Source organism: Doryrhamphus excisus, chromosome 10, assembly GCF_030265055.1.
Source record: "Doryrhamphus excisus isolate RoL2022-K1 chromosome 10, RoL_Dexc_1.0, whole genome shotgun sequence".
NCBI lineage: Eukaryota > Metazoa > Chordata > Actinopteri > Syngnathiformes > Syngnathidae > Doryrhamphus > Doryrhamphus excisus.
The window spans coordinates 3,445,483-3,472,325 of NC_080475.1; the positions used below are offsets into that span (position 1 = coordinate 3,445,483).

The 26,843-nt window shown below is 40.3% G+C and overlaps 1 protein-coding gene across 2 annotated transcripts in view; it reads right to left on the bottom strand.

Annotated features, from left to right (window-relative positions):
- Positions 1 to 25,452, bottom strand: part of lars2 (leucyl-tRNA synthetase 2, mitochondrial) — a 63,789-nt gene extending 38,337 nt beyond the window's left edge. For both annotated transcript variants that reach the window (XM_058084548.1, XM_058084547.1), the window contains exons 1-12: positions 25,304 to 25,452; positions 21,808 to 22,041; positions 20,042 to 20,173; positions 13,241 to 13,332; positions 13,102 to 13,162; positions 12,935 to 13,024; positions 12,504 to 12,647; positions 6,940 to 7,047; positions 4,162 to 4,321; positions 3,725 to 3,829; positions 2,036 to 2,151; positions 1,683 to 1,966 (exon numbers count right to left, since the gene is read on the bottom strand). In XM_058084548.1, the coding sequence (XP_057940531.1) occupies positions 1,683 to 1,966; positions 2,036 to 2,151; positions 3,725 to 3,829; positions 4,162 to 4,321; positions 6,940 to 7,047; positions 12,504 to 12,647; positions 12,935 to 13,024; positions 13,102 to 13,162; positions 13,241 to 13,332; positions 20,042 to 20,173; positions 21,808 to 22,035 (1,520 nt within the window). In that variant the 5' untranslated portion in view covers positions 22,036 to 22,041; positions 25,304 to 25,452. The remainder of the gene's footprint in view (positions 1 to 1,682; positions 1,967 to 2,035; positions 2,152 to 3,724; positions 3,830 to 4,161; positions 4,322 to 6,939; positions 7,048 to 12,503; positions 12,648 to 12,934; positions 13,025 to 13,101; positions 13,163 to 13,240; positions 13,333 to 20,041; positions 20,174 to 21,807; positions 22,042 to 25,303) is intronic.
- Between the last annotated feature and the right edge of the window lie 1,391 nt (positions 25,453 to 26,843).

Below are 26,843 nucleotides of genomic sequence, written 5' to 3' on the forward strand. Positions count from 1 at the left end.
TCTACCTGGGGGCCACCGGAAGCTAGGTTCTGGGTGAAGCTGGGCCGCATCAGGTTTTAAAAAAAAACAAAAAAACAAAATGCATTTATTAAAAACTGGAAAAAAATCAATTAAAAAAAACTATCTTCAATGATTTTGCTTCTGCTATACCCTACACTTTTTCAGTACTTTGGTTCCGGTTTTCCACACCAAAATATCTGATAAAACATTCCACTGTTCTCAAATATCTTAATTTTTATTTTTCTAATTTTTTCTATTTTTGTTAAAAGGGGACCTATTGTGCTAATTTCCGGCCCTTTGTATTGAGTTGTTGGCTCCTATAGAGCAGCTACAAACAATAACCCACACAAAAAGATTTGTAGATCTTCCAGAATCTGTACCTATTCCGGCTAGATTTTCTTGGATTTCCAAAACGGTCTATTTTTATTTATTCCACCGCCTCCACTGTGATTAGACCCACTCCCAAGTGCTCCCGAGGACTTCCTGAATACTGCCAAACCCCACTTTCTTATTTTGGAATGGAATGGCCTTTATTGTCATTATACAAGATTCATTCATTCATTCATTTTCTACCGCTTTTCCTCACAAGGGTCGCGGGGGGTGCTGGAGCCTATCCCAGCTGTCTTCGGGCATAAGGCGGGGTACACCCTAGACTGGTCGCCAGCCAATCACAGGGCACATATAGACAAACAACCATTCACACTCACATTCATACCTATGGACAATTTGGAGTCGCCAATTAACCTAGCATGTTTTTGGAATGTGGGAGGAAACCGGAGTACCCGGAGAAAACCCACGCATGCACGGGGAGAACATGCAAACTCCACACAGAGATGGCCGAAGGTGGAATTGAACCCTGGTCTCCTAGCTGTGAGGTGTACACGCTAACCACTCGTCCACCGTGCATGGATCCAGTTCATCTGGATGCTAAGTCCGTCACCTTATGAATTGGTCTTCCGGCTGCCCAGAATGATATGGCTAACCCCGCAATATGTCAACATCAATAACAAAAACAACGGAATATAGACCTAGGACAGTGCAAAATGTTCAAATGTTAGCTAGCATATTGGCTGTGCAGTACATAAAAGTGTAACGATTGCCACACCCGAAACAGATCGCTTCAATTATAATTGATCCCAATGGGAAAATGTGTTTAAAAAAATAAAAAATAAAACCAGAGGTTATTTATACGAGTTTGAACAATTAGCTGTCCTTGCAGAAAGATTCCTCCCCACCACCTCAGTTTAATTTGCAGCAAATTGGGAATGTGAAGATCCGGGCTTGCGGCTAGATACAACTTGTGACCTCTGTATTGCACAAAAACACATTACGTTAACATGTTTTGGTTGATGTCAGCTAATGGGCTACAGCTGACAAGCAGACCTGGCTGTTGTTACGTTTTGTTAAATAGCCAAGCCATCATCATATCATTAGCGTGCTTGTGTTTATGCAACAGCGATAAACAAAACTAAGACTATTTCAAGTTCAAGTTTTACGGCATAACCTCCAACGTTAAGCACCACCAAAAAGAGTTGAAACCGTAAAACGTCAGAAAATATTGTGTAACTTCAGCTCAGTACGCATCTGAAGGACAAACTTCCCACAAAACTAAAATTCTAAGCAAAAAGGAAAAATGTGATGATAACCACAGAAGAAGAACCTAATTATTAAAATGATCTCACCTCGGACACGTGCAATTGACCCAGTCGTGGGCCGCCGCCAAAGGTGACGCCCCCTTTCCTGTGAAAGACTGGATCTCCGGTAGCGTCACTGGTAAGTCCTCCTCGGGCACAGCAACTGGACCACAGGACCCACAATGCACCACAGGAATGGGAGTACCCCAGTAACGCTGCCTCGATATCAGCCAATCCCTGAGTTTCGGACTTGTCAGGTGTCCGCCCACCTTCAGCTCTCTGGCCTTCTGGGTAATGTAGTCAAATGCCTGCTGCCTGGTGAGTCCTGAGAACTACAATGAGAGTAAAAATATGAAAAAAAAAATATGAAAATTTGACCGCGACTCTGTTGTTGCTTTCACCTGATCAGAGTTAATCAGAGTTTGAGTCCCGTCTTCATGGCTTTTCAGGACACTGGTCCACCTTAAATTTAAGGACTCGGCTACAGATAGATGCTCGTCACTGCAGTCTGGAGTACCTGGTAGACACAGGTACAGTATGACAATAACACGGGAAAAAAAACATAAATTACACAAAGATACACAACACAGTTCTCTTGAGAATACACGCCAAGCCTCCTTGTGCTTAATGTTAGTCTTTGCTGTGACGCGACTAATTGTTAGCAATTCCTTGGAGTAAAACGCCACTCACTGTGGAACAAACAAGCCAGCGTTTCACAAATGGCCGCATGACATTGCTTAGCTTCACTGGGGTTGTATTACATAAGAGAGGTGGGGAGGGAATCTGTTGATCTTCATGTAACTTTTGAGTGTGCCTATAATGCTCTGATATATTCATAAAATAAAATGTGTAGCACCATATTATGTAATAATGGTGCATTATGTAATGCAATACATTTTCACCTCTTTATGTAATAACGTGGGGCCTCACAGCAAGAAGACCAGAGTTCAATTCCACGCTCAGACATCTCTGTGTGGAGTTTGCATGTTCTCCCCGTGCATGCGTGGGTTTTCTTCCGGGTACTCCGGTTTCCTCCCACATTCCAAAAACATGCTAGGTTAATTAGCGACTCCAAATTGTCCATAGGTATGAATGTGAGTGTGAATGGTTGTTTGTCTATATGTGCCCTGTGATTGGCTGGCCACCAGTCCAGGGTGTACCCCGCCTCTCGCCCGAAGACAGCTGGGATAGGCTCCAGCACCCCCTTGACCCTTGTATGTGTCAATTGGGCATCTTCAAAGGGTGAGTAATTTTACTTTATTGTAGTTGTGTTAAAGAGTTATTACAATGTTTTAAGTCTGTGCCCTGTGATTGGCGACCAGTCCAGTGTATCCCGCCTCTCGCCTGGAGACAGCTGGGATAGGCTCCAGCATACACCTGCGACACCTAATGAGGATAAGCGGTATAGAAAATGGATGGATGCAATAACACCACATTTTGCAATAATTGCCATATTTTCAATACAATTCTTCAACGCATTTTGTTATGAACCTAGTAACTATTTCTTACAAATTGTAATTTTTTTTTTTTTTGGGGGGGGGGGGGGGGGGTCATTGATCATTTGTTCCAGAATCAAACTTAAAACATTGTAATAACTCTTTAACACACCTACAATAAAGTAAAATTACTCACCCTTTGAAGATGCCCAATTGACACATACATTCATTGGCTGAGGGTCGAGGGGGTGCTGGAGCCTATCCCAGCTGTCTTCGGGCGAGAGGCGGGGTACACCCTGGACTGGTGGCCAGCCAATCACAGGTCACATATAGACAAACAACCATTCACACTCACATTCATACCTATGGACAATTTGGAGTCGCCAATTAACCTAGCATGTTTTTGGAATGTGGGAGGAAACTGGAGTACCCGGAGATGGCCGAGGGTGGAATTGAACCCTGGTTTCCTAGCTGTGAGGTCTGCGCTAACCACTAGACCGCTGTGCCAGCCATCGGTTTTCATGATTGGGAAAAAAATCCAACAACCGATGTTGCATTTTTATGCCGATATTGGGCCGCTAATTATCAGACATCCCTAATTATTCCATTATCCACCATTATTACCAGTTTATGCACAATGAAATACATGCTTACCAACAACAGTGTCTAGATAGCCATCAAATGCCTCTTTGTGAGATATAACCAGGGGAACCTCAAGGCCGGTGAGCAGGTTGACAGCGGTGACCTCAGTCAGGGAGTCTGCAGATCAGAACAAAAGCGTGCTGTGTTTCTCCTGACGGCTCATTAACACTTTTATTCCCAAGACAGTCTTTTATTCCCAGACAAGTCTTGAGGGAATCCCAGTTAACACACAGGTTTAGACAATACCGTGCAATTAGTTGCTTGCTAAACTGGTCTTGGTGATTTCTGGTATAATTTACAGCTTTAAAATGTTCAATAAAAATTTAAAATATCAGAAAAAAATTATATTTTCTCTACAATGCCGATGCAGGAGAATTATATTAAGTTAAAATACAACATTAACATGAGACAAAAGCCCACAGGTGAGCTTGGTTTAGATTGTTGCACACCTATTCCTGGCTGGAAGGTCTTCTCCAGCTCAAAGCGGACTGAGCTGCTCCCGTGCAGGAGTCTGTGAGAGGACAGGATGGCCAGGTAGGCTGCACCAAACACCGCCTCTGGAGAGGCGCTGTAAGCCGACAAAATCTCGCCCGTCTCCTCGCCACTCACCTGAGTAGATGAAAGACAAAATCATTAGGGAGCTTTGGCACGATTGAACAGAGTAAACGACAACTTGCTGTCTCTCCGAGCCGCAGGAAAAGGACAATATTTATAAATTTATGATATCATATCCATTTTATAGTTTTTCCTTATTGTTAGTTTCAATATATTTGCTTATGTTTCAATTGATAGCACAAGAGAAGTGTGTTTCACGCTGTATAGTCAAAGAACCAAAACTGCCTTTGTGTAAACCAGGGGTCTCAAACACGCGGCCCGCGGGCCAAATGTGGCCCGCAGGACACTAGTTTGATATGAAAATGTAATGTTAGTGCAGCCCGCGCAAGTTTGATATGGATGCTGTATGGTATCATGTACCCAGAACAAAAATTATTACGTTTGATTAATGTTCATGTTAAAGGTTAAATAACTGTTAATAGTTATCCTCCCTATACGTGTGGAAGTGGTAAGTTTTTGGCTATTTAAGTTTAAAGGAAATAACTTGAAGGCTACCGTTTAGGTCGCTAGCTCTCTAGTTTGCGGTTTAGCATGTGTCTCAAGACCCTGCAGTTGCGCAATATGTTGTAAATAAAAAGAGTATAAATGTGACTATAGTCGTGTTTTGTCATGTCTACAGGGCTCTAATAATGCTTTGTTCATTTTAATCTGAAAAAATTATTTGTCTACCCACATACTATATACGGTTTCTTAAGTTTTTATTATTTGCCGTTTTATTATTATTATTATATTTATTTTTTACTGATTGATTGATTTTCTTTATTCTTGATTTGTTTATTTATTTTTCATCTTATTTTGTGCAGAAAAATAAAAATCAAGATATTTGAGAACAGTGGAATGTTTTATCAGAGCTTTTATTATTTGTATTATTTATTTTGGGTTTTTTTTGAAAACCTGATGCGGCCCAGCCTTGCCCAGACCCTAGCTCCAGTGGCCCCCAGATAAATTGAGTTTGATACCCCTGGTGTAAACAGTTGGAATATACATTTTTAATTAGTCTGCTCAATACAATTCTCAAAATGGTATGTATGGGTTACACTTCCTGTCCTTCGTGGGAGCTTGGGTCCCATCTGTGCACGCTGGTGCGTTCGTTGTGCAAGGGGAGAAGTTTGTTATTTTGTCTTTTGATATTAAAAAAATAAATTAAAAAAAATCAACAACCCCTAAATTTTCACAATGGCATTGAAAACTCAGTTGGAGACAAAAACACAATGCTCCTTCACACCCACACTCATGCGTGAAAGCATGCAATTATCATCACCTCTATGGAAAACAAACTCCACCAGGATAGATAGAAACATAGATTCTTTATTACTGCAAGAGAAACTCACTATATACTATTAGAAGCTCATGCCCGACTGAAAGGCTGCAGTTAGCATGCTAACGCCTAGCCCTGATGAGCTGACGCCGGACTGAAATGCTGTTGTTAGCATGCTAACTGTTAGCATACTAACACATGATAGCACGATATGTCAAGGTAAGATAATTGGCTTAAATGCTAACATGCTAACAACGCCATGCTAGCCCTGATGAGCTGACGCCGGACTGAAATGCTGTTGTTAGCATGCTAACTGTTAGCATATTAACACATGATAGCACGATGCGTCAAGGTAAGATAAATGGCTAAAATGCTAACATGTTAATGATAGCACACTAGCACTGCGAGCATGCAAACTGGTAGCTTGACAACGCCTTACACAAAACTAATATCTATGTAAGTTTATACTTTTAAAATGGAAAAAAAATGTTTTTTAGCATGCTAGTATTGCTAAAATGCTAGCTGTTAATATGCTAAAACCAAACATTAAAACACAAAGTGTATACCTTTGATCAAATGATGATCAAAAAAAGCTAAGATGCTAATTTTACCATGCTAACATGCTAGCTGTTAGCACTGTACAGTTAACAACTGTGTGTTTTCTTTGTTTTGTACTGTACATGAGTATAGCACAATAGCACTAGATTACTATAAGATCTGCTCGCCAAATGTTTCATGTCGAAAAAAAACATGACTACGAATACATGTCCTGACACTCCGTGGTGTATGTGATTTTTAATTATTTACACATCTTGTCTCTGGACGATCCGAGTTAATTAGTATCTGACATGAAAAAAAAAAAGTGCTAATGCCAAGCTTCAAACCCTATAGGGATAATTCAGTGAAGAGTTCCCATCACAACACATTTATGATGACATAACAACACAAGCTTCTATCCAATTAAATCTAACATCCTCTGGTTGGGACTGCTTTTATGCAGCTCCGAGAATAACACACAGAAAGCAATAGCTCATCTTCTGCTTGAATATATCAAAAAAAGGAATTAATATGCGACCAATAAGGTTGTAGTTTTCTCGAGCTGATCCATTTGACAAGGCAGGAAGAAAGAAGGAAGAACTTGCAGAAAACTAATCTCTTTGTCGACAGAAATACTTACATCTGGGAATGACACAATCTAAAACAAGCAAGCTTTGCTTTGGGGGAAAAAAAGATGAAACACAGTAGTTGGGGGAGTGGTGGGGGGGCACAGACACACGCTTAGTGAAAGAAGGTCAAGAGTTCCAAAGAAAGCCGGAATGATGAATGAATAAATAAATAACAAGCTGAGACCCACCTTGAGTTTGAAATCAAAATAGCAACCCGTGCATTCTCCAATCCAGTTTGCCTGCATGGCTTTGACCCCGTACCATTCTGGAAGGTCAGACAAGGCATCCAGGAGAGGCTGGAGGGGCCAAAAACAACAGAAACACATAACACTCAATTAAATGGAAGTTTGTGCTCAACAGAGGTCGCTTGATGCTGACTTTGAAAAATACAGACTTTCCTTCATAATCAAGAGGCCTGGAAAATACAAGCCATGACATTTTCGGTTTTATTTTCATATTTTCATATCAATTCACTCAGTCGCAACTGGGCAAATACTTGTGTTGGTCCATTGTTTTCCTTTCAGTACAACACAAATTTATGACACACAAACCCACTATGGACAATACTTGTATGAAGAGAGGGGAAAAAAAATTCAGATTTTCCTCGCCAAAAGAATACAGAACTGTGAATATAAAGTACTGACTCCGCCATGACCTAAAAAGGTTTCATCGTTTCGAAACAACCTGACCCCAGAACCTGGGAGAAGGCTCTGCAGCATCAGCTGTAGAACAACCAGGTTTAGAGACAGCTACTTGCCCCTGGCCATCAGACTGCTCAATGCCAAATAAGCCCCTCTACCTGCCCACACGCATAACCAAAACTTTTAATTATTGTTATTTATTCTAAATTATTTAAATTATTTGTAGAAATTACAGTTTACGCTGTACATTGTTCATATTTGATGTAATCTATGTATTCTCCACATTATTATTTATTTTATTATTTATTATTTATTATTTTTAATTTTTAATTTTTAATTTTTAATTTTTAATTTTTAATTTTTAATTTTTAATTTTTCATTTTTCATTTTTCATTTTTCATTTTTCATTTTTTATAATTATTTTTATTATTTCACGGGAGCCAGGCAACAACATTTCGTTGGCAATTTCACAGCTGTGTTATTGTGCAATGACAATAAAGAAAGTCTATGTCTACGTCCCAGACAGCTGGGATAGGCTCCAGCATGCCCGCGACCCTCATGAGGATAAGCGGTAGAAAATGAATGAAGGAATAAATACATCTTTACCACGTGATTTTTCTCTTTATATTGCATTTTTTGCTTTATTTTGGTTTAATTTGATCGTCAACACACATGAGTAACCACAACTATTGTGGACTATTTAGCTTGGTTCTTTTGTTTGTCACGAGCAAACAATCAATCAATGTGTCGCATAGGTGCTGTACATCCTGTGAATGAGTCGTTCACACACAGGAAATAATGTAATGACCTTTAACCCACAGGGTGCAGGTCACGCCGTGAAAGACGTGCTAGTATAATGTACACTGGCGGTTCGACACAGTTGAAACCGGCAAAATGTGCACCTGGAAATCAGCGATGGTGTATGTAATCATGTGACTAAAATCCAAGAAACTGTTGGATTCAGACCTGTGATTGTGTCAATCAAAGCGGCAATGGAGAAAGAGAGGAGCAAACGAGTGTAATTATGCACAAAATTGAAAACTGTGCCATCACAAAATGACTCCCAACACATACACTGTCAAAATAATCAATCTTAGTAATAACTGTTATGGGTGATGGTGGTGGGTGGGGGTTGGGTGGGGGGGGGGGGGGGGGCATAAAAGTCACACTCTCAGCGTGAAGTGAAGCGGAGTGCAGAATAAATATTATCTGAAGTTAATGTTGTCTAGCAGACATCATGAACAGGCAAGTGGGGGGAAAATGGGGCGGCCAGGAAATCACTATCCAATTACAAGGCACGTTTATTTGGCGCGCTCCGTTTTTTTTTGCCAAGGCCCTCCTGCCTCTCCATCTGCCTCTCTCACTTCTTTCTCTTCGCACCTTCCTCTTCCTTCCTTCCCACTTCTCCATTTGTCAGGGAAAATTAGAAATGCGCGAACACATTGTCACAGTAGGCTGCTCACACCTCCGCTCATACCTCTGACATGGACCAGCATGGGCGACTGCGGTGCTATCGCTAAAAAAAAAACAAAAAAAAAACGGAGAAGCTTGAATGTGGAAGTGATGATTTCTTTTAATGAGCTGACAGCACCGCTAATGGTTGTAGGAGCCCCGCCTCCCCCCCTCTCTTCAACAGGTAACTGTGCTCACATGGGGATGGTCACAATAGTGTTGTTGTGGTTGTTGCCGAGCCTGGCTGGTGAAGAACCATCCTGCATAAAAACAGGTGACTCACCTGCCTAGTAACACAACAGCTTGTTAGTGAATCAGGCCCCAGGGTTGAAAATAAGTTGCATCCATAGTCCACACTGTGCAAGATTAGAAAATACCGTATTTTCCCGACTATAAGTCACACTTTTTTTTTCATAGGTTGGCTGTTCCTGCGACTTGTACTCCAGAGCGACTTATAAATGAAAAAAACTGGACACCTTTTCTGTTCATGTTTCAGTGTGGCTGATTAACTATTGTGTTAGCATATCTTACACCTATTCAGCCTGTTCTCTATTCTTTTATTATTGTTAGAAATAGTGTCTTAATGTCTGTTTTGGTCAAGTAGTTTGTAAAATATATTCATTCATTTTGGGTTGCAGGGGTGCTGGAGCCTATCCCAGCAGTCTTCAGGCAAGAGGCGGGGTACACCCTGGACTGGTGGCCATGCAGCCAATCACAGGGCACATACGTATAGACAAACAACCATTCACACTCACATTCATACCTATGGACAATTTGGAGTCGCTAATTAACCTAGCATGTTTTTGGAATGTGGGAGGAAACCGGAGTACCCGGAGAAAACCCACGCATGCACAGGGAGAACATGTAAACTCCACACAGATATGGTAGAAGGTGGAATTGAACCAGAGTCTCCTAGCTGTAAGGCCTGTGCGCCACACGGCCGCCGTGCAGCCCGGAGTAATAATTAATATAATGATCAGCGTCCTTCATTCATTCATTTTCTACCGCTTATCCTCACAAGAGTTGCAGGGGTGCTGGAGCCTATCCCATCTGTCTTCGGGCGAGAGGCGGGGTACACCCCGGACTGGTGGCCATGCAGCCAATCACAGGGCACATATAGACAAACAACCATTCACACTCACATTTATACCTATGGACAATTTGGAGTCGCTAATTAACCTAGCATGTTTTTGGAATGTGGGAGGAAACCGGAGTACCCGGAGAAAACCCATGCATGCACAGGGAGGAGGGTGGGATTGAACCCGGGTCTCCTAGCTGTGAGGTCTGCACGCTAACCACTTGACCGCCATGCAGCCCCTGTAAAATAAATGACCCGCAAAAAATGCGACTTGTACTCCAATGCGACTTATGTATGTTTTTTCTAGCTAATTATGCATTTTTGGCCTTGTGCGACTTACTCCGGAGCGACTTATAGTCCAGAAAATACGGTAGTTGCATCCAGAGGGATCCTAGTTGCATCCTCGTCTAGACGCACAAGGACGGGTCGGTGATGTCATCATTGTAAAAAACGAGCAGGTTGCTAGTCCATATGGAAAGGAGGAGGAGTTTTTTTCAGATTTCAAAAAACGATGCTCAAATATTGCGCCGCTGTGACCTGAAAATGTTTCCCCGTGGACAACTCCTAAGACAATCAATGGGAGCATCATTGTCCAAATTAAGAATAGGGAGAACCGCTGTTATATGAAAGAAGCCAAAGCTAGAAATGTCTTCTCTAAACAACATCTCCCCAAATATTGTTTCCTCTATTTTGCCACCAGGCAGGTAAACGACCAATTATAATGCCGTACGTTCGTTCCCGTCAACAATCACAACAACAACCTAACTGTGACCCATCAGAGACACTTACAAACTTTACCCCAAGAAGCCTTTTAGATTAATAGTTAAACAAGAACAGTCCAGTGGCCTCGATTCAATTTTGCGGATCGCCATGCACAAACCTGGTGGTATTCTTCCAAGATATTCCATTTTAATTTTAATAAAGTTCTCAAACACCAATAATATCATTAAGTAAAATCCCTATCTAATTCATCTCAATGGCAGGACAAAAAAATCGAAACTTTGCTTTGTGTATAACAGCTTTGAGGCATTTTCCAGCAATCTAAATTTAACATAGAAAATCCCATTAAACTGTTAAGTAGGTTATATCTCTGCCATATCTCATCTGATCAGGTCATATCTCATTGTGCTTATGTAGGCTCTTATTACATTTGGTTCCCTTTGATGCACAAGTGCCAGAAGATAATCTGAATCTGGAGGAAACGTTATACCCGAACCTATTAAGACCCTAGAACATCGTCACTCATTGAGGACTACACGCTTGTTATGGGACACAGGTAATTCATTTTAAATGGAGTCAAATTTAATTTAAATTTAAATTTAAATCTTTTAATTTAAATTTTAAATAATCTTATCTTTAATTTAATGTTATTTTGAACACAAACAAACACCGGCAAAGACGAAACCACCACGCTGCACAAAAACACAAACCAAAATTTTCCTCTGCATTTGAACTCACCATAAAATAAATACATGGCATACAAAGGGGGGGCACACCCCGGTGTATCTGGTCGCCAGCCAATCACAGGGCACATATAGACAAACAACCATTCACACTCACATTCATACCTATGGACAATTTGGAGTCGCTAATTAACCTAGCATGTTTTTGGAATGTGGGAGGAAACCGGAGTACCCGGAGAAAACCCACGCATGCACGGGGAAAACATACAAACTCCACACAGACATGGCTGAGGGTGGAATTGAACCCGGTGTGTCCTAGCTGTGAGGTCTGCGTGCTACCCACTTGACCACCATGCAGCCCCTGTAAAATAAATTACCCGCAAAAAATGCGACTTATACTCCAGTGCGACTTATGTATGTTTTTTTTTATCTTTAAATTTAAACTAAGGGTCGCTGGAGCCTATCCCAGCTGTCTTTGTGCGAGAGGCGGGGTATACCCCGGTGTGTCTGGTCGCCAGCCAATCACAGGGCACATATAGACAAACAACCATTCACACTCACATTCATACCTATGGACAATTTGGAGTCGCTAATTAACCTAGCATGTTTTTAGAATGTGGGAGGAAACATACAGTTTCCACAATAAAACATTGTAACAACATTTAGAGGTCAGAAAAGTGGAAAAAAGCATAATGGCTGACAGGCTGTGAGAAATCACGACATATGTGGAGTGAATTTATACTGAACTGTAAGGTGCCAATATATAATATTTGTGCCTTATTGTCTTTCCTATATTCAAAAGGTTTTATACACGTTTGGTGACAAGCTAATGGAAAAACACTCCGTGCATGTGTTCAAGCACAGTTGAATGTCTTATTATGCATAATTCATGAAGCTTCTTTCTTGCAGGATATTCATAAGTCCAAATGGGGTAATTTCCTCTGCACCTCTTTGCTAAAGAAGGCGGAGGCTTCTCATCAGCCATCCAAGCCGCCTGTTGGTATTACCCCGAATGTGGCGGGCAGGATGCCAGCCAGTAATGATGATCTCCAGGGGTCTGATTGTACAACCGCGGAGGCGGAGACTGTCACTTTATTATAAGAGCAGGCAGGCTGCTCAAGTAGAAAAAAAAAAACAATAATCAAGACGCTACCTGTGACATCCGCACGCAGTCGTACCTTCCCGTAGTTGGTGGTCTTGATGAACCACTGCGTGAGCATTTTCTGCTCCACCGCCGCGCCGGACCTCCAGGAGCGGCCGTTTTCATCCACCTGTTCGTCAGCCAGCACGGTCTGATCGACGGGGTCCCAGTTCACCACAGCCTGGATTACACATACACATTTACATTTACATTTACACACACAGGCAAATTCGTTCATGATGGAGGAAAGCAGCGATTAGAAAGTAGCTTCAATGAAAGAGACAAGACCACCAGCTTTATTTAAAGGCTGTCACACTTCATTACGCATTATCAAAGGCTTTCTATACTAGAGCCCCAATTAACTCTGTCACTGTGAAAGCCCTCAAACCTAAAGCAATCATAATCCTTCAAAAAGAAGAAAAAAAAAAAAACCCAGGCTAAGTACTTTGATGGAAAGTCTAGTCCTACCTCTTTCTGATATGCCAGTCCCGCTTTGAAGAGCTTAATAAAGAGATACTGTGTCCACTTGTAGTAGTCAGGAAGGCAAGTGGTCACCTCCTGTGGGGGGGGCAACATGGCCGTCAGGGAGAAGAAAAACACTTTGCGACGGTTGCGCACGTCTTGTTTCTACTGACCCGATCCCAGTTAAAGCAAAGACCGAGGCTGTCCAGCTGCTCCCGCATGGACTGGATGTTCCTGTGGTGGAGAAAAAGAGCAGTCATAAGCCAAATTGGAAAAAAAACATGATGAAACACAAGTGTGGCTTTTTGATACCTTTTAGTCCAATCTTCTGGATTTAGGCCTCTCTCGATGGCTGCATTCTCTGCCGGAAGCCCGAAAGCATCCCAGCCCATTGGATTTAACACCTGAGGAGGAAGTAAAAACACAGCATCAGTGACACAAGTCATCAAGTATTGTCTAGTGTGACAATTTTGACAGAGGTGGACTAAGCATCTCACTGACATCTGAAATCGAACACGGGTCTCCTAGCTGTGTGGCCTGCGCGCTAACCACTTATCCGCCCATCTCTAAAGTTGAATGTATCAAATTTAAATTGGTAAAAAGGCTTTGAAATATTGGCTAAATAATCCTAAAAACGGTACTGACCCAAATATACAACTTTTTTCCCCCCTAGAAAAGTCTCCTAAAAATGGCTTGTCTTATATCCGTGGCCCTGCCGACCAGTCCAGGGTGTACTCGGAGTACATACTTACCTTTAAAGACTGGAAGATTCAAGCTGTATTTGTTCACGTCAGCAGACACACTAGAATCTGTCTATAGTGTCCCAACTCAAAAATAACCACAATCCATTCTTCACAGAGACTGCTTGTTTGGGTAATCGACTAGTTTGTTAGTTAGATTTGAGCTGTATTTGCTCACTTCAGCAGACACACTAAAATCCGTCTATAGTGTCCCAACTCAAAAATAACCATGATCCATTCTTCGCAGAGACTGCTTGTTTGGGCAATCAACTAGTTTGTTAGCTAGATTTGTTAGATTCGAGCTGTATTTGCTCACTTCAGCAGACACACTAGAATCTGTCTGTAGTGTCCCAACTCAAAAATAACCATGATCCATTCTTCACAGAGACTGCTTGTTTGGGCAATCAACTAATTTGTTAGATTTGTTAGATTCGAGCTGTATTTGCTCACTTCAGCAGACACACTAGAATCTGCCTATAGTGTCCCAACTCAAAAATAACCACAATGCATTCTTTACAGAGACTGCTTGTTTGGGCAATCGACTAGTTTGTTAGCTAGATTTGTTAGATTCGAGCTGTATTTGCTCACTTCAGCAGACACACTAGAATCTGCCTATAGTGTCCCAACTCAAAAATAACCACAATGCATTCTTCACAGAGACTGCTTGTTTGGGCAATCGACTAGTTTTTTAGTTAGATTTGTTAGATTCTAGCTGTATTTGCTCACTTCAGCAGACACACTAGAATCTGTCTATAGTGTCCCAACTCGAAAATAACCATGACCCATTCTTCACAGAGACTGCTTGTTTAGGCAATCGACTAGTTTGTTAGTTAGATTTGTTAGATTCGAGCTGTATTTGCTCACTTAGCAGACACACTGGAATCTGTCTATAGTGTCCCAACTCGAAAATAACCACAATCCATTCTTCACAGAGACTGCTTGTTTGGGCAATCAACTAATTTGTTAGATTTGTTAGATTCGAGCTGTATTTGCTCACTTCAGCAGACACACTGAAATCTGTCTATAGTGTCCCAACTCGAAAATAACCACGATCCATTCTTCACAGAGACTGCTTGTTTGGGCAATCGACTAGTTTGTTAGTTAGATTTGAGCTGTATTTACTCACTTCAGCAGATACACTAGAATCTGTCTATAGTGTCCCAACTCAAACATAACCACGATCCATTCTTCACAGAGACTGCTTGTTTGGGCAATCGACTAGTTTGTTAGTTCGATTTGTTAGATTCTAGCTGTATTTGCTCACTTCAGCAGACACACTAGAATCTGTCTATAGTGTCCCAACTCAAAAATAACCACAATGCATTCTTCACAGAGACTGCTTGTTTGGGCAATCGACTAGTTTTTTAGTTAGATTTGTTAGATTCGAGCCAAGACATGTGTACAACATGCCAGGACATTTCCATCAAAACCCGAATCCTACGATAACCTCGGCGTACAAAAACTTCAACTGTATGAAAGACTGTACAGCCATAACCTACTTTCAAAACATACATACATTCAATTTAGAGAAATCCGACGTAGAAATAACGCAGGTCATAAACCGAGAGCCGTCCTGCCGTTACAGTATAGGTATAAAATAATCCTACAGGTGCAACGGTTGTGAATGGCTTTGGTCCAGGTGGCAGCAAACACACAATATTTCATTCTCTTTTAAGTCCTTCAGCACTTGATAGTCTATATGATAATGAGCAGTCCCTTGCTGATCTCCACTCCATCACACTCTGAGTTAGTACACGGGCAAACGGCAATTTCTATGCAGCTGTTACATAAATGAAGAGCAGGTGGAACTCAGGATAGAAGATCGGCATGTGAGAGCTTTAAAAAAAAATACCTGCCAGACATTCACGTTGGTAATAAATTTATGCAAATGTCATGCAAACATTATGATCTTTTCTTCTATGTGGACCCCCTCGCCCTCCCCCCCCACCACCCCGTGCGATCCCAATAATAACTCTTTTGCCTTCAGCTTTTCAGAGGTGGTTTTCTGCTCGGCGAGAACCAAATGAGATGAAAGCACAGGTGTAGAAAGCATGACTCAAGAGAAGCAGACGGCCACCGAGTCGAGGATCAGAGAATATCGCCGCGCAGACTTTTAACAGGTCTAATGTTTCAGATGAGCTGGTATCCTTGGTAACTGCATGGGACTCATTTTTAAAGTGCTGGATGGTATTTTCGGCTTAGGAGGCTAAGCACAGAGGTCCGGTGCGGCTGCTCGGGGGGTAGAAGACAGGCGGACTAAGCCAAAGATAGCCTGTTTAAATAACAAAGCAGGAGAGGGGGGGGGATCCACCTCATTAGTGTGAAGCTGCTACCGTTGTTGATTCAGTGTTGAACTCCATTAACATGAGACTGTTGCCTGCAGTGGTGGAGAGGCAGCTTTTATAAGTGAGCTCAAGGTTTTAAGAGAATAATAGCAGGAAATTGGTGTTTGGTCTCACTTTACAATAAAGGTACACAAAAATACAGTAGTTACTCCTGAAAAAAGGGGACATTAAAAACATACAGCTGATTGTATAACACTTTTACAGATCAAATTAGACAAATAATTCAAGGAAAATTATAAGCAATTATAAGCATCCAATACTTCTCTACAAGAGAGGAGAAATATGATCTCAGGGAAGAACTACATTTGAAACACTTCTATGCTAGGACTACGTTAAAAAGCCATAGCATTTCAGTATGTGGAATCAAACTATGGAATGGATTGAGTAAGACCCTCAAACAATGCACAATGATGAGCCAATTCAAGAAACAATACAAGCAGTTGATGTTTGCTGAATAAAAAATAAATAAAAATGAAAAATTCTAAAAAAAATTATAATAAATAAATAAATAATAAATAATGCAAATTAAAATAATAATAATAATAAACCTCGTACTTCGGTATCTGACAAATTTTTTAAAATTAAATAATAATATAAATAAATACACTTAAACTATATTAAGAAAGCAGGAAGTGAACAAATGTAACAATTACTGATTGTAAAAGTACCAGATGGAGGGGTAGGATTTAATAAGCTTTGCTTCTTCCTACTCCTTTCGGACATGTGGAACTGTGAACTGATTATGCGATGCATTCAATTGTAATCTGATGAATGTTCAAATCAAATAAAACCATTACCATTACCATATTGTGTGTGTGTTAAATAAATAAATGTTCAATTTTGTTAACTCAAAATATTTGCCCACCTCTGAGCTAGATGCTATCAGAAGGGCCGATTGTAAACTCCGACCCGCACCCGCGAGCATCTGGAACCCCTTTGGCTTTCATGTAGTTGAAGGTAAAAAAAAATGAGCTGGACAAGAGCCAGACAATATTTAAGCTTTGTCATACATAAATATGAAATACCACATTACATGTTTCCGCTCGAACGAAGATGAAAAACAGCCAGCCACAGAGAACCGTCGAGCAGGTGATAACTAATTTTCCACCCAACTCGGTAAAGGTGCTCTTATATAGAACACAATATTCTATGTGAATTGAAAAATCAGTTCTAAGTTATTACAGCACAAACAAACAGCACAAAATGTAAATTCTTGCAATTTTTAATTAATTCATTCATTCATTTTCTACCGCTTTTCCTCACGAGGGTCACGGGGGGTGCTGGAGTCTATCCCAGCTGTTTTCAGGCGAGAGGCAGGGTACACCGTGGATTGGTTGCCAGCCAGTCACAGGGCACATATAGACAAACAACCATTCACACTCACATTCATACCTATGGACAATTTGGAGTCGCTAATTAACCTAGCATGTTTTTGGAATGTGGGAGGAAACCGGAACATGCAAACTCCATACAGAGATGGCCGAGGGTGGAATTGGAATTGAACCCTGGTCTCCTAGCTGTGAGGTCTGCGCGCTAACCACTAGACCACCGTGCCGCCCTGCAATTTTTCAACTGCTCTTAAAATGTTGATCAAGAGTGTATATTTCATCTGAGTGGGAAAAAAAAAATAGTGGACCACAAGCGTGCACACAGGAACTGCTCCACACAAGCTGGAAATAGCAGCAGCGCGTGACCGTCTACCGAGTGTACCCTCATTAATTAACCGGGGTAGACTCTGTGTGTGTGTGTGTGTGTGTGTGTGTGTGTGTGTGTGTGCATACAGCAGAATCATGTTCACTTTCCTGACAGATGCAGAGAGAGAAAGTATACTCCTGTGCAGGAAATACGTAGGTTGCCAATCATGTGAGACCTTCTTCCCTTGTAGAGAGAAGCCAGAGGGTTTTTTTTTTCCCAAAAAGGTGACAGCCCACAGTCTAAAATCCACCAGGGAAAACACATGCAAAGGGGCTTGTTATGCGCCATGTGAGATAAACCGGGGGGGTACAGGAGAAGAACTGAACGCAGGTTGTCATCAAGGTGTCGGCGGATGCTGCGACTCCAGCGGCGTGAATCACACACGTGAGTTACAACCACCAGCTTAGTGGAAACAAACAAGAGTGTGTGACCATCGACTGCTGTGTGTCATTTCTAACAGAATGGACTCAATAACCCAACAGGGTGCTTGCGAATCGAGAATATGGATTTTACGTTTACCTTAACTACACCATCATAGGCGGTGCTGTGATGGGAAAATAATTGCTTGCTTACGAGCCTGACATTTTAGTTTGTAATTTTCTGAAGAGCACAAAAGCAAAATTACAGTTGTGCAATTCAAACAAATGCTAGGCTCCCAGGCTGTAGAAATCATTCATTCATTCATTTTCTACTGCTTATCATCAGACATCCTTATGAAATGAAATACATGAAATAGCACCCCTATAGTCACCTTTATACTTACTATATTACCCAATATAGTAGATATTCATTCATTCATTCTCTACCGCTTATGCTCACGAGGGTCACGGGGGTGCTAGAGCCTATCCCAGCTGTCTTCGGTACACTCTGGAATGGTCCCCAGCCAATCAGTACTAGTCAGTTCCGGGGTCAAACTGTTTCAGACTGATCATAGAACATGTACAGTTCATCACAGCCAGCTAGTCCTGTTTTGTAACATTATTAGAGCCCTCTAGACATGAAATAGCAACCCTATAGTCACCTTTACACTTACTTATTACCCAATATAGCAGATATTCTTTCATTCATTCTCTACCGCTTATGCTCACGAGGGTCACGGGGGGTGCTGGAGCCTATTCCAGCTGTCTTTGGTTGAGAGGCGGGGTACACCCTGGACTGGTCGCCAGCCAATCAGTACTAGTCAGTTCCGGGGTCAAACTGTTTCAGACTGATCATAAAACATGTGCAGTTCATCACAGCTAGCTGGTCCTGTTTTGTAACATTATTAGAGCCCTCTAGACATGAAATAGCAACCCTATAGTCACCTTTACACTTACTATATTACCCAATATAGTAGATATGCATTCATTCATTCTCTACAGCTTATGCTCACGAGGGTCACAGGGGCTGCTGGAGCCTATCCCAGCTGTCTTTGGATATCAGAGACAAGAGTTTAATATCTGATTAAGCTCCACATGCAATATATTAAGTTCTAAGTGAAGTATTTCTCTAATATTAACTCACTAGAAAGATCTCATAGTGTATAGACTGGTCATATATTTCATCTCATATTTGATATTATCTGCAAACTGTATTTGTATATAACACTGGGTAAAATTGTTGATTTGTTAATACTTGTTTATTTTTTTATATTGTGTATTTTGTACTGATTCTGTACTCTTGCTGCTGTGCAATGCAAAATTCCCCACTGAGGGACAAATAAAGGCATATTTTATCTTATCTTAAATTTAAAAAAAAAAAATAATAATTTTAAAAAATAATAATAAAAAATAAAAAAATCTGTGACCTCCGCCCTATTTGGACGCCCCAAAAATTTTTTTTTTTATATTGTGTATTTTGTACTGCTTAACTGATTCTGTACTCTATCTGCTGTGCAATGCAAATTTCCCCACTGAGGGACAAATAAAGGCATATTTTATCTTATCTTAAATAATAAAAATAATAATAATAATTAAAAAAAATAATAATAAAAAATAGAAAAAAATCAGTGACCTCCGCCCTATTTGGACGCCCCAAAAAAATATTTTTTTATATTGTGTATTTTGTACTGCTTAACTGATTATCTACTCTATCTGCTGTGCAATGCAAATTTCCCCACTGAGGGACGAATAAAGGCATATTTTATCTTATCTTAAATTAAAAAAAATAATAATAATAATAATTATTTTATAAAAAACATAAAAAAATAGAAAAAAATCAGTGACCTCTGCCCTATTTGGACGCCCGAAAAAATGCCACTCGAACACATTCATTGAAAATGCAATAAGCAATGTGTGTATTGTTTCTGGGATAGAGTGATTGCGGTACGAGACAATAAAAGGCAACTGACAAACCTGATAGCCTCTCATTCTCTGAAAGTGGCCGATGACATCACTGATGGTGTAAACCCGCACGTGGCCCATGTGCAATCGTCCGGATGGGTACGGGAACATGGAGAGAACATAGAACTTTTTCCCGGTCTGACTCTGCAATAACAACAGACAGTGGAAATATTTCAGCAAAACCTCCGTTCTCCGTGAATGTAATTAATTAATAGTAATTAACTCAGCAGACACACAGAAAGAGCAATAACTTGTAGCACATTTCCGTATGAGGTGCAAACATGCTGTATCCGAGCACTTGCAGCACCGGGATACAGTTGGGATACAGTAGCGACACTGTTACCATGGCAACAAAGCAACTGCCTGATACATCAAGCTATACATGATTACAGGAAACCTGAGCCATAAATTTTTCAATAAATTAATTAGGAGCAGAGCTGTCACGAGCGCACTTCATCACTGTCAGCCGCACCATCAGACCATTAGGACGTATAATCAGCCAGAGCTCACAGTAATAGCGGAGCATCATTTGGCTGCATGACAAATTATCTATTAATCAAGTCATTTTAAGATAAACTCTTCAGTGGACTGAAATGTATATGTGGGATTTTTTTTTGTTTTTTTTTCCATCATGTACTTACATGTGACTGCAGTACATGAACTTGTGTACATTTCGCAAATTCCTGCAATTGTGTTTTAGTTCAATTGTCGCATTGACTACACGTACAAAACACACAACAAGGAACGGGTTTGAACAGCATGCTGCACCCTAAATAAAGTGTTCCATCACATGCTTTTATTGTTTACTGATCAATACCTCGGCATTGCATGACGACAACGGTGCAAACAGGCCAAGGTGATAACTGGAAACCTGAATACAGACTTTACACTTCATATAACCTTGCTAATGTGTGTACTAGTGATGTGTGGATCCATACTGAAATACCGATACCAGCTCTGCGTGCTCTAAAAACGACTCTCAAATCAAAATATCAATACTTTGGAAACATCAGTCATTTCAGGTAATGATTGTACTGTTATTACTGTGCTTGTATAAATTTTTTTAATCATGTGAATTTGTGTCAAATCCGAAACCCGCCTAAATTTCTCAGGCTACGACGGACAATCCGAATTTTTTTGTTGAAATAAATTTTTTTTTAATATGCTCGTTCACATTACTACACAAATCCAACATGCTAATTTGAATGCAAAGCTGTGATGTGCATGCGAAAAAGCACGACATCACTTACATTTCCGTGTGTTTACGGAAGTAAATATTGCTAGTGATGTGTGATGCCATTGACTTTGTTTTTCCGAGCCGATACTGGGTAAAAAATTTGAATGGTATCGGCGATACAGATTTGGATTCTATGTGCAAATTCACCTAACGTGTTCAATTTTGAAAAAGTAGTTCAAATCATAACATACGGAATACGATGTAACCATGCTAAGAAAAGACAAATTACAGAATCATATAGCTAACGTATCAATATTTTGAATTGAGCATGAAGGAGCTGGTATCAAAGTATCAATATTTTAGTATCCATGGACTCGTTACTAGCGTGCTTTCCTTAACTGTTTGTAGCAATTTCAAGGATTTTGTGCAACAGGAGCCAATATTAGCTTAACAAAAAGATTCCGTGCCGTTCACACTGACATGAAAAAAATCAGATACAGGTCGCATATGGACAAATAAATCCAAATTGACCTGTAGTGTGAACATAGGCTCAATATCAGATCGGAAACTAAATCAGTCGCGTGAGTGAGGGCGACCTTACGTCCTCAAGTGTGCCCTTGCGCCACTGCGCCATGATCCGCGGGTGCCACCATTCCTCCACTCTGCGTCGGGTCTCCGTACGGTAGTCTTTCTCCCACACGCCGCTCTCGCTGAACAAGGTGCGGGACAGCTGGACGGGGACCGACTTCGGGAGAGCGGTCCTGTTTGGGCGAGAACACCGGGCGACACCCTGACGATGCACCACCAGGCGTCTTATCCACACTTGCATGATTCGCTGAGTGAAAACACAGACAAGACAGCGTTCATTGACAGTGGCGTCAAGTCAAGGTTAAAGGTTAAGGGTTTCCCAACCGGTCTTAAACTGGGACGCGTTTTTAGCTCTCAAGCCACTTTTATACTGAAAGTAAATTGATTTTGCAAGAATAGCCTGCAAAAAACACACCATGTCTCTAGATTAAAATATTTAATCATGATTAATCACAGTTAGCCTGAGTTAACTCACAATTAATCACAGTTTCCAAATTTAATCTATAATGAGTCTACCTTTGAAAGACCATTTTAAAGTTTTTAATACAGCTATAGGAGACAGTTTTTTACTTTTGGGTGTTAATAAATAAATATTGGGAACTTACAAAAAGTAAATACCGTATTTTCCGGACTATAAGTCGCACTTTTTTCCATAGGTTGGCTGTTCCTGTGACTTATAAATGAAAAATCTGTTTATGTTACATAAACAATGGACAGCTTTTCTTTTCATGTTTATTTTTTGCGTAGCTGAATAACCATTGTGTTAGCATATCTTACACATATTCAGCCTGTTCTCGATTATTTTATTAATGTTAAATCTTGCCTTCCAAGATGACGTAATGTCTATTTTGGTCAAGTAGTTTGTAAAATTAATTACCCGCATGCGACTTATACATGTTTTTTTCTACGTAATTATGCATTTTGGGCCTTGTGAGACTTATAGTCCAGAAAATATGGTACTTTTTTTTTACAGAGACATACAATACACACACAAGCAGTATTTGACACACACTTTATCACACTTGCGACTTGGACGTGTGACACCCTGGGTCTTAAACATGCAACTTTTATTTTGTCATCTTTGACAACAAAATAAATGTCTCGGGGTCATAAAAGATGATTATATGAACTCTCACATTAAAGATATACAACATAAAGTGGCAAGAAATGTCTAAAAAAATGAATAAAGTAAAATTTGTTCAGGACCAAACCTCTATATTACCATAAGTATTTAACTTATTGGTTGGAGATATGGTGAAATAACTAAAAAAAAAAGTACACTTCACTCACTAACTATGCTGCAAAAAAGGGTCAGTCTGGATAACACCTTCATCACAACATTGTGTGATCAGTTGGAACGCTTTACACTTTGGATCCACATGACTGAGCCGCGCTTGTGCATGCTGTCAGGAACAGAGTGACAGCTCCGGCTGCGATTTCACAGACCATGTTCTGTGCACGCTGTCACTCACAAAAAAAAAAAAAAAAAAAAAAAAAATTCAGATCCATCATAGTCCATGTGGAGGTAGCGAGGCTGACACAATATTTTGCAGCTCAGTGCTTTGTAACTACTTTGAAACATGAAGTCTGGTAGGACAGATGCAAGAAAACGTCAGCCATCCTCCGCCTCTGCGACTGCTAATGTGACTCACTCAGAGTATTAACGCCATGCTGATGCCGCTGGGTATCTGACAGCGAGACCTTTACGAGAGCCGATAATGTCCGCAAGCAGACAACTGATAAAATGAGAATGAGGTCAGTAATCAGAGATTCTTGGAAGTTGTGCAGAATTCAATGAAAAGCTTGTCTCCTTCATTCATTCATTCATTTTCTACCACTTTTCCTCACAAGAGTCGCAGGGGGTGCTGGAGCCTATCCCAGCTATCTGGTGGGACTGGTGGGCAGCCAATCAGTACTAGTCAGTTCCGGGGTCAAACTGTTTCAGACTGATCATAAACATGTACAATTCATGACAGCTAGCTGGTCCTGTTTTGTAACATTATTAGAGCTCTCTAGACATGAAATAGCACCCCTAAAGTCACCTTTACACTTACTATATTACCCAATATAGTAGATATTCATTCATTCATTCTCTACCGCTTATCCTCATGAGGGTCACGGAGGGTGCTGGAGCCTATCCCAGCTGTCTTGGGGCGAGAGGCAGTGTACACCCTGGACTGGTGGACTGACAATCAGTATTAGTCAGTTCCGGGGTCAAACTGTTTCAGACTGATCATAAACATGTACAATTCATCACAGCTAGCTGGTCCTGTTTTGTAACATTATTAGAGCCCTCTAGACATGAAATAGCACCCCTATAGTCACCTTAACACTTACTTATTACCCAATATAGTAGATATTCATTCATTCATTTACCGCTTATGCTCACGAGGGTCGGGGGGGGCTGCTGGAGTCTATCCCAGCTGTCTTCAGGCAAGAGACGGGGGTACACCCTGGACTGGTGGCCAGCCAATCACAGGGCACATATAGACAAACAACCATTCACACTCACATTCATACCTATGGACAATTTGGAGTCGCCAATTAACCTAGCATGTTTTTGGAATGTGGGAGGAAACCGGAGTACCCGGAAAAAAACCCACGCATGCACGGGGAGAACATGCAAACTCCACACAGAGATGGCCGAGGGTGGAATTGAACCCTGGTCTCATAGCTGTGAGGTCTGCACGCTAACCACTAGACCGCCGTGCCGCTCCAAGCTTGTCTCCTGTGTGTGAAAAATGCAGCACCACTGGAGTATTTATGTACAATATCATCAAAACTGCTCATATATATAATATATATATATAGACGCAAAATAAATGGGGATTCTTTTCAACAAGAATGTGGCAGCTCGACTGGTCAAGGCTACTTCCTCAGGCAAGAAGCTGCAAGAGCTTGTCTGGAAGTCTTGACAGCGTGAGAGTGGGCTCAAGCGAGAGACTGAGAAACTGTTTCTATGGTGACGGCTGGCCTCAACCATTTAAGCATCTCTCAATAAGAAATGACTGTAAACTTATGTAAACTCACACAAACAGGCAGGAGAAGAAGGCTGTGTTATGTACACCTCTACAATCATAATACACTCATGCTTGACCTAGAAAATGGCATTCAGCATTCAAGCAGGGAGAATCTTTTGAATCCATCTTGGCTTGATGCAAAGCCTTGTAGTGATATAACAAAATGGCCTCTAATATTAGACTGTGTCTAATATTAATATGTCTAATATTTGCAGTTCAACACCAGTGCAACCAAATAATAAAAAATATACATCTCTGACATTGTATTGTCAAAGCAAAACAAGCATTTGTAAAGAGGAGAGGTTTCCGTGTGTATAAAAACACAACGCTAGAAGAAATTCCCGCCTTAAACAACCAATATACACATACCATTGTGCTTGTTAAGCTAGGTGTTGTCATTTTACTGCAATAGTAAGTACTTGTTTCTTGACAGCTGAGTCTTTACGGGCTGCTTTCCGAAGTATAAATAAACAACGAGTGGCTTTTTACCTTGTTTGTTTTATATCCACATCGCTGGCTGTGTCACCGTAAAAATTCCATACTGCAAATAAGGTTTGCAGCGTTTAATTTAGCTGTGAATGACCGGTTTTCAAAGAGCACGGCTGTACCATGAGCGCCGCCATCTTGTTTTGAATGTAGCTTTATTGAGCGGAGGTAGTCGATGACGTAGTCTGAAAGCCTGAAAAGGAGAAGTCGTCGGGGCCGTAAATCGGGTAAAAGTTCAAACAGGGGGCTTTTGCTATATGGTTGTGTTTTAAAGGCGTTTTTACTTACTTTTTTGTCTCCCCCCACAACATCAGTTACATCATATGCAAATGTGTCGATGACGTCATTTTTTAACTGAGGGGTTGTCAACAGAGCAGCCAGTTGTCTGTCCGCCAGCACTTCACTTGCGGCAGAGCAGAGAGAAACTTGTTGACAGTGCCTAAAATAATAATTATATTATATAATAATAATAATAATAATAATAATAATAATAATAATAATAATAATAATAATAATAATAATAATAATAATAATAATAATAATAATAATAATAATAATAATAATAATAATAATAACGACAATAATAATAATAGTAATAATTATTATTATTATTACTAATAATAATAATGTGCATATATAGTGCATATGATTTCTTGATTGGTATTGGTATTATTATTATTAATGTGCGATAATAATTATTATTATTAGCTTTATTATTATTGTTATTAATAATAATAGTAATAATAATGATAATAATACCAATCAAGAAGTTATATGCACTATCTATAGCTGTGTTAACGTTGATCAAGCCACATAATTATTGTGTGGCTATTGCACTTGTTTATTGCATGGTTATTGCACAGTTTATTGCATGGTTATTGCACAGTTTATTGCACGGTTATTGTTCAGGTGCACCCGACAAGTGTGTCCACCCCTGCCACTAGATCCAACTGTTCATTGTAACTATTCTTATTGGCCTTATATATATATTACACCTCAGAAAAAATATTTCAAAATGGCGGCGCTACACAACGTAAGCATGGATTTATTTACTCATTACATAAAACTATGTATGCAAAGCTTTGCATGACATTTGAAACAACCCCGACTACTGTAATTTTGATCACCCACCGTGCTGCTCACGCCTTTTTTACGCAGAAAGAAAGTTTATTAAGTATTAAGAGCTATATTATGTAAAATGAGAACTTTTTGTAGTAGAATTGGTGGCTATTGTAAAGGTAGCAGCATCGCAGCTACTTCCTTATATATTTCTTGAAGCAGAAAAATGAGGCGACTCTTTGTGGGATGGCATTTATATGTTAGCCTGCAACAAAATGCTGCTATTTTATTGTCATTGTTTCAAAAACTGGTGATTGGCACATCAGGGCAGGTTGACTGTGGAATGATTTTATGTTTTTTTTTAAATGCACATATTCTTTAACCATTTAGCAAGGTAATGCTGCTACTCAGGATCAATTCTCCTTTGATAAATGATTTGAAATGAAATCTAAGTGAATTAGGTCAGCTCTAATTCTATGGAGAA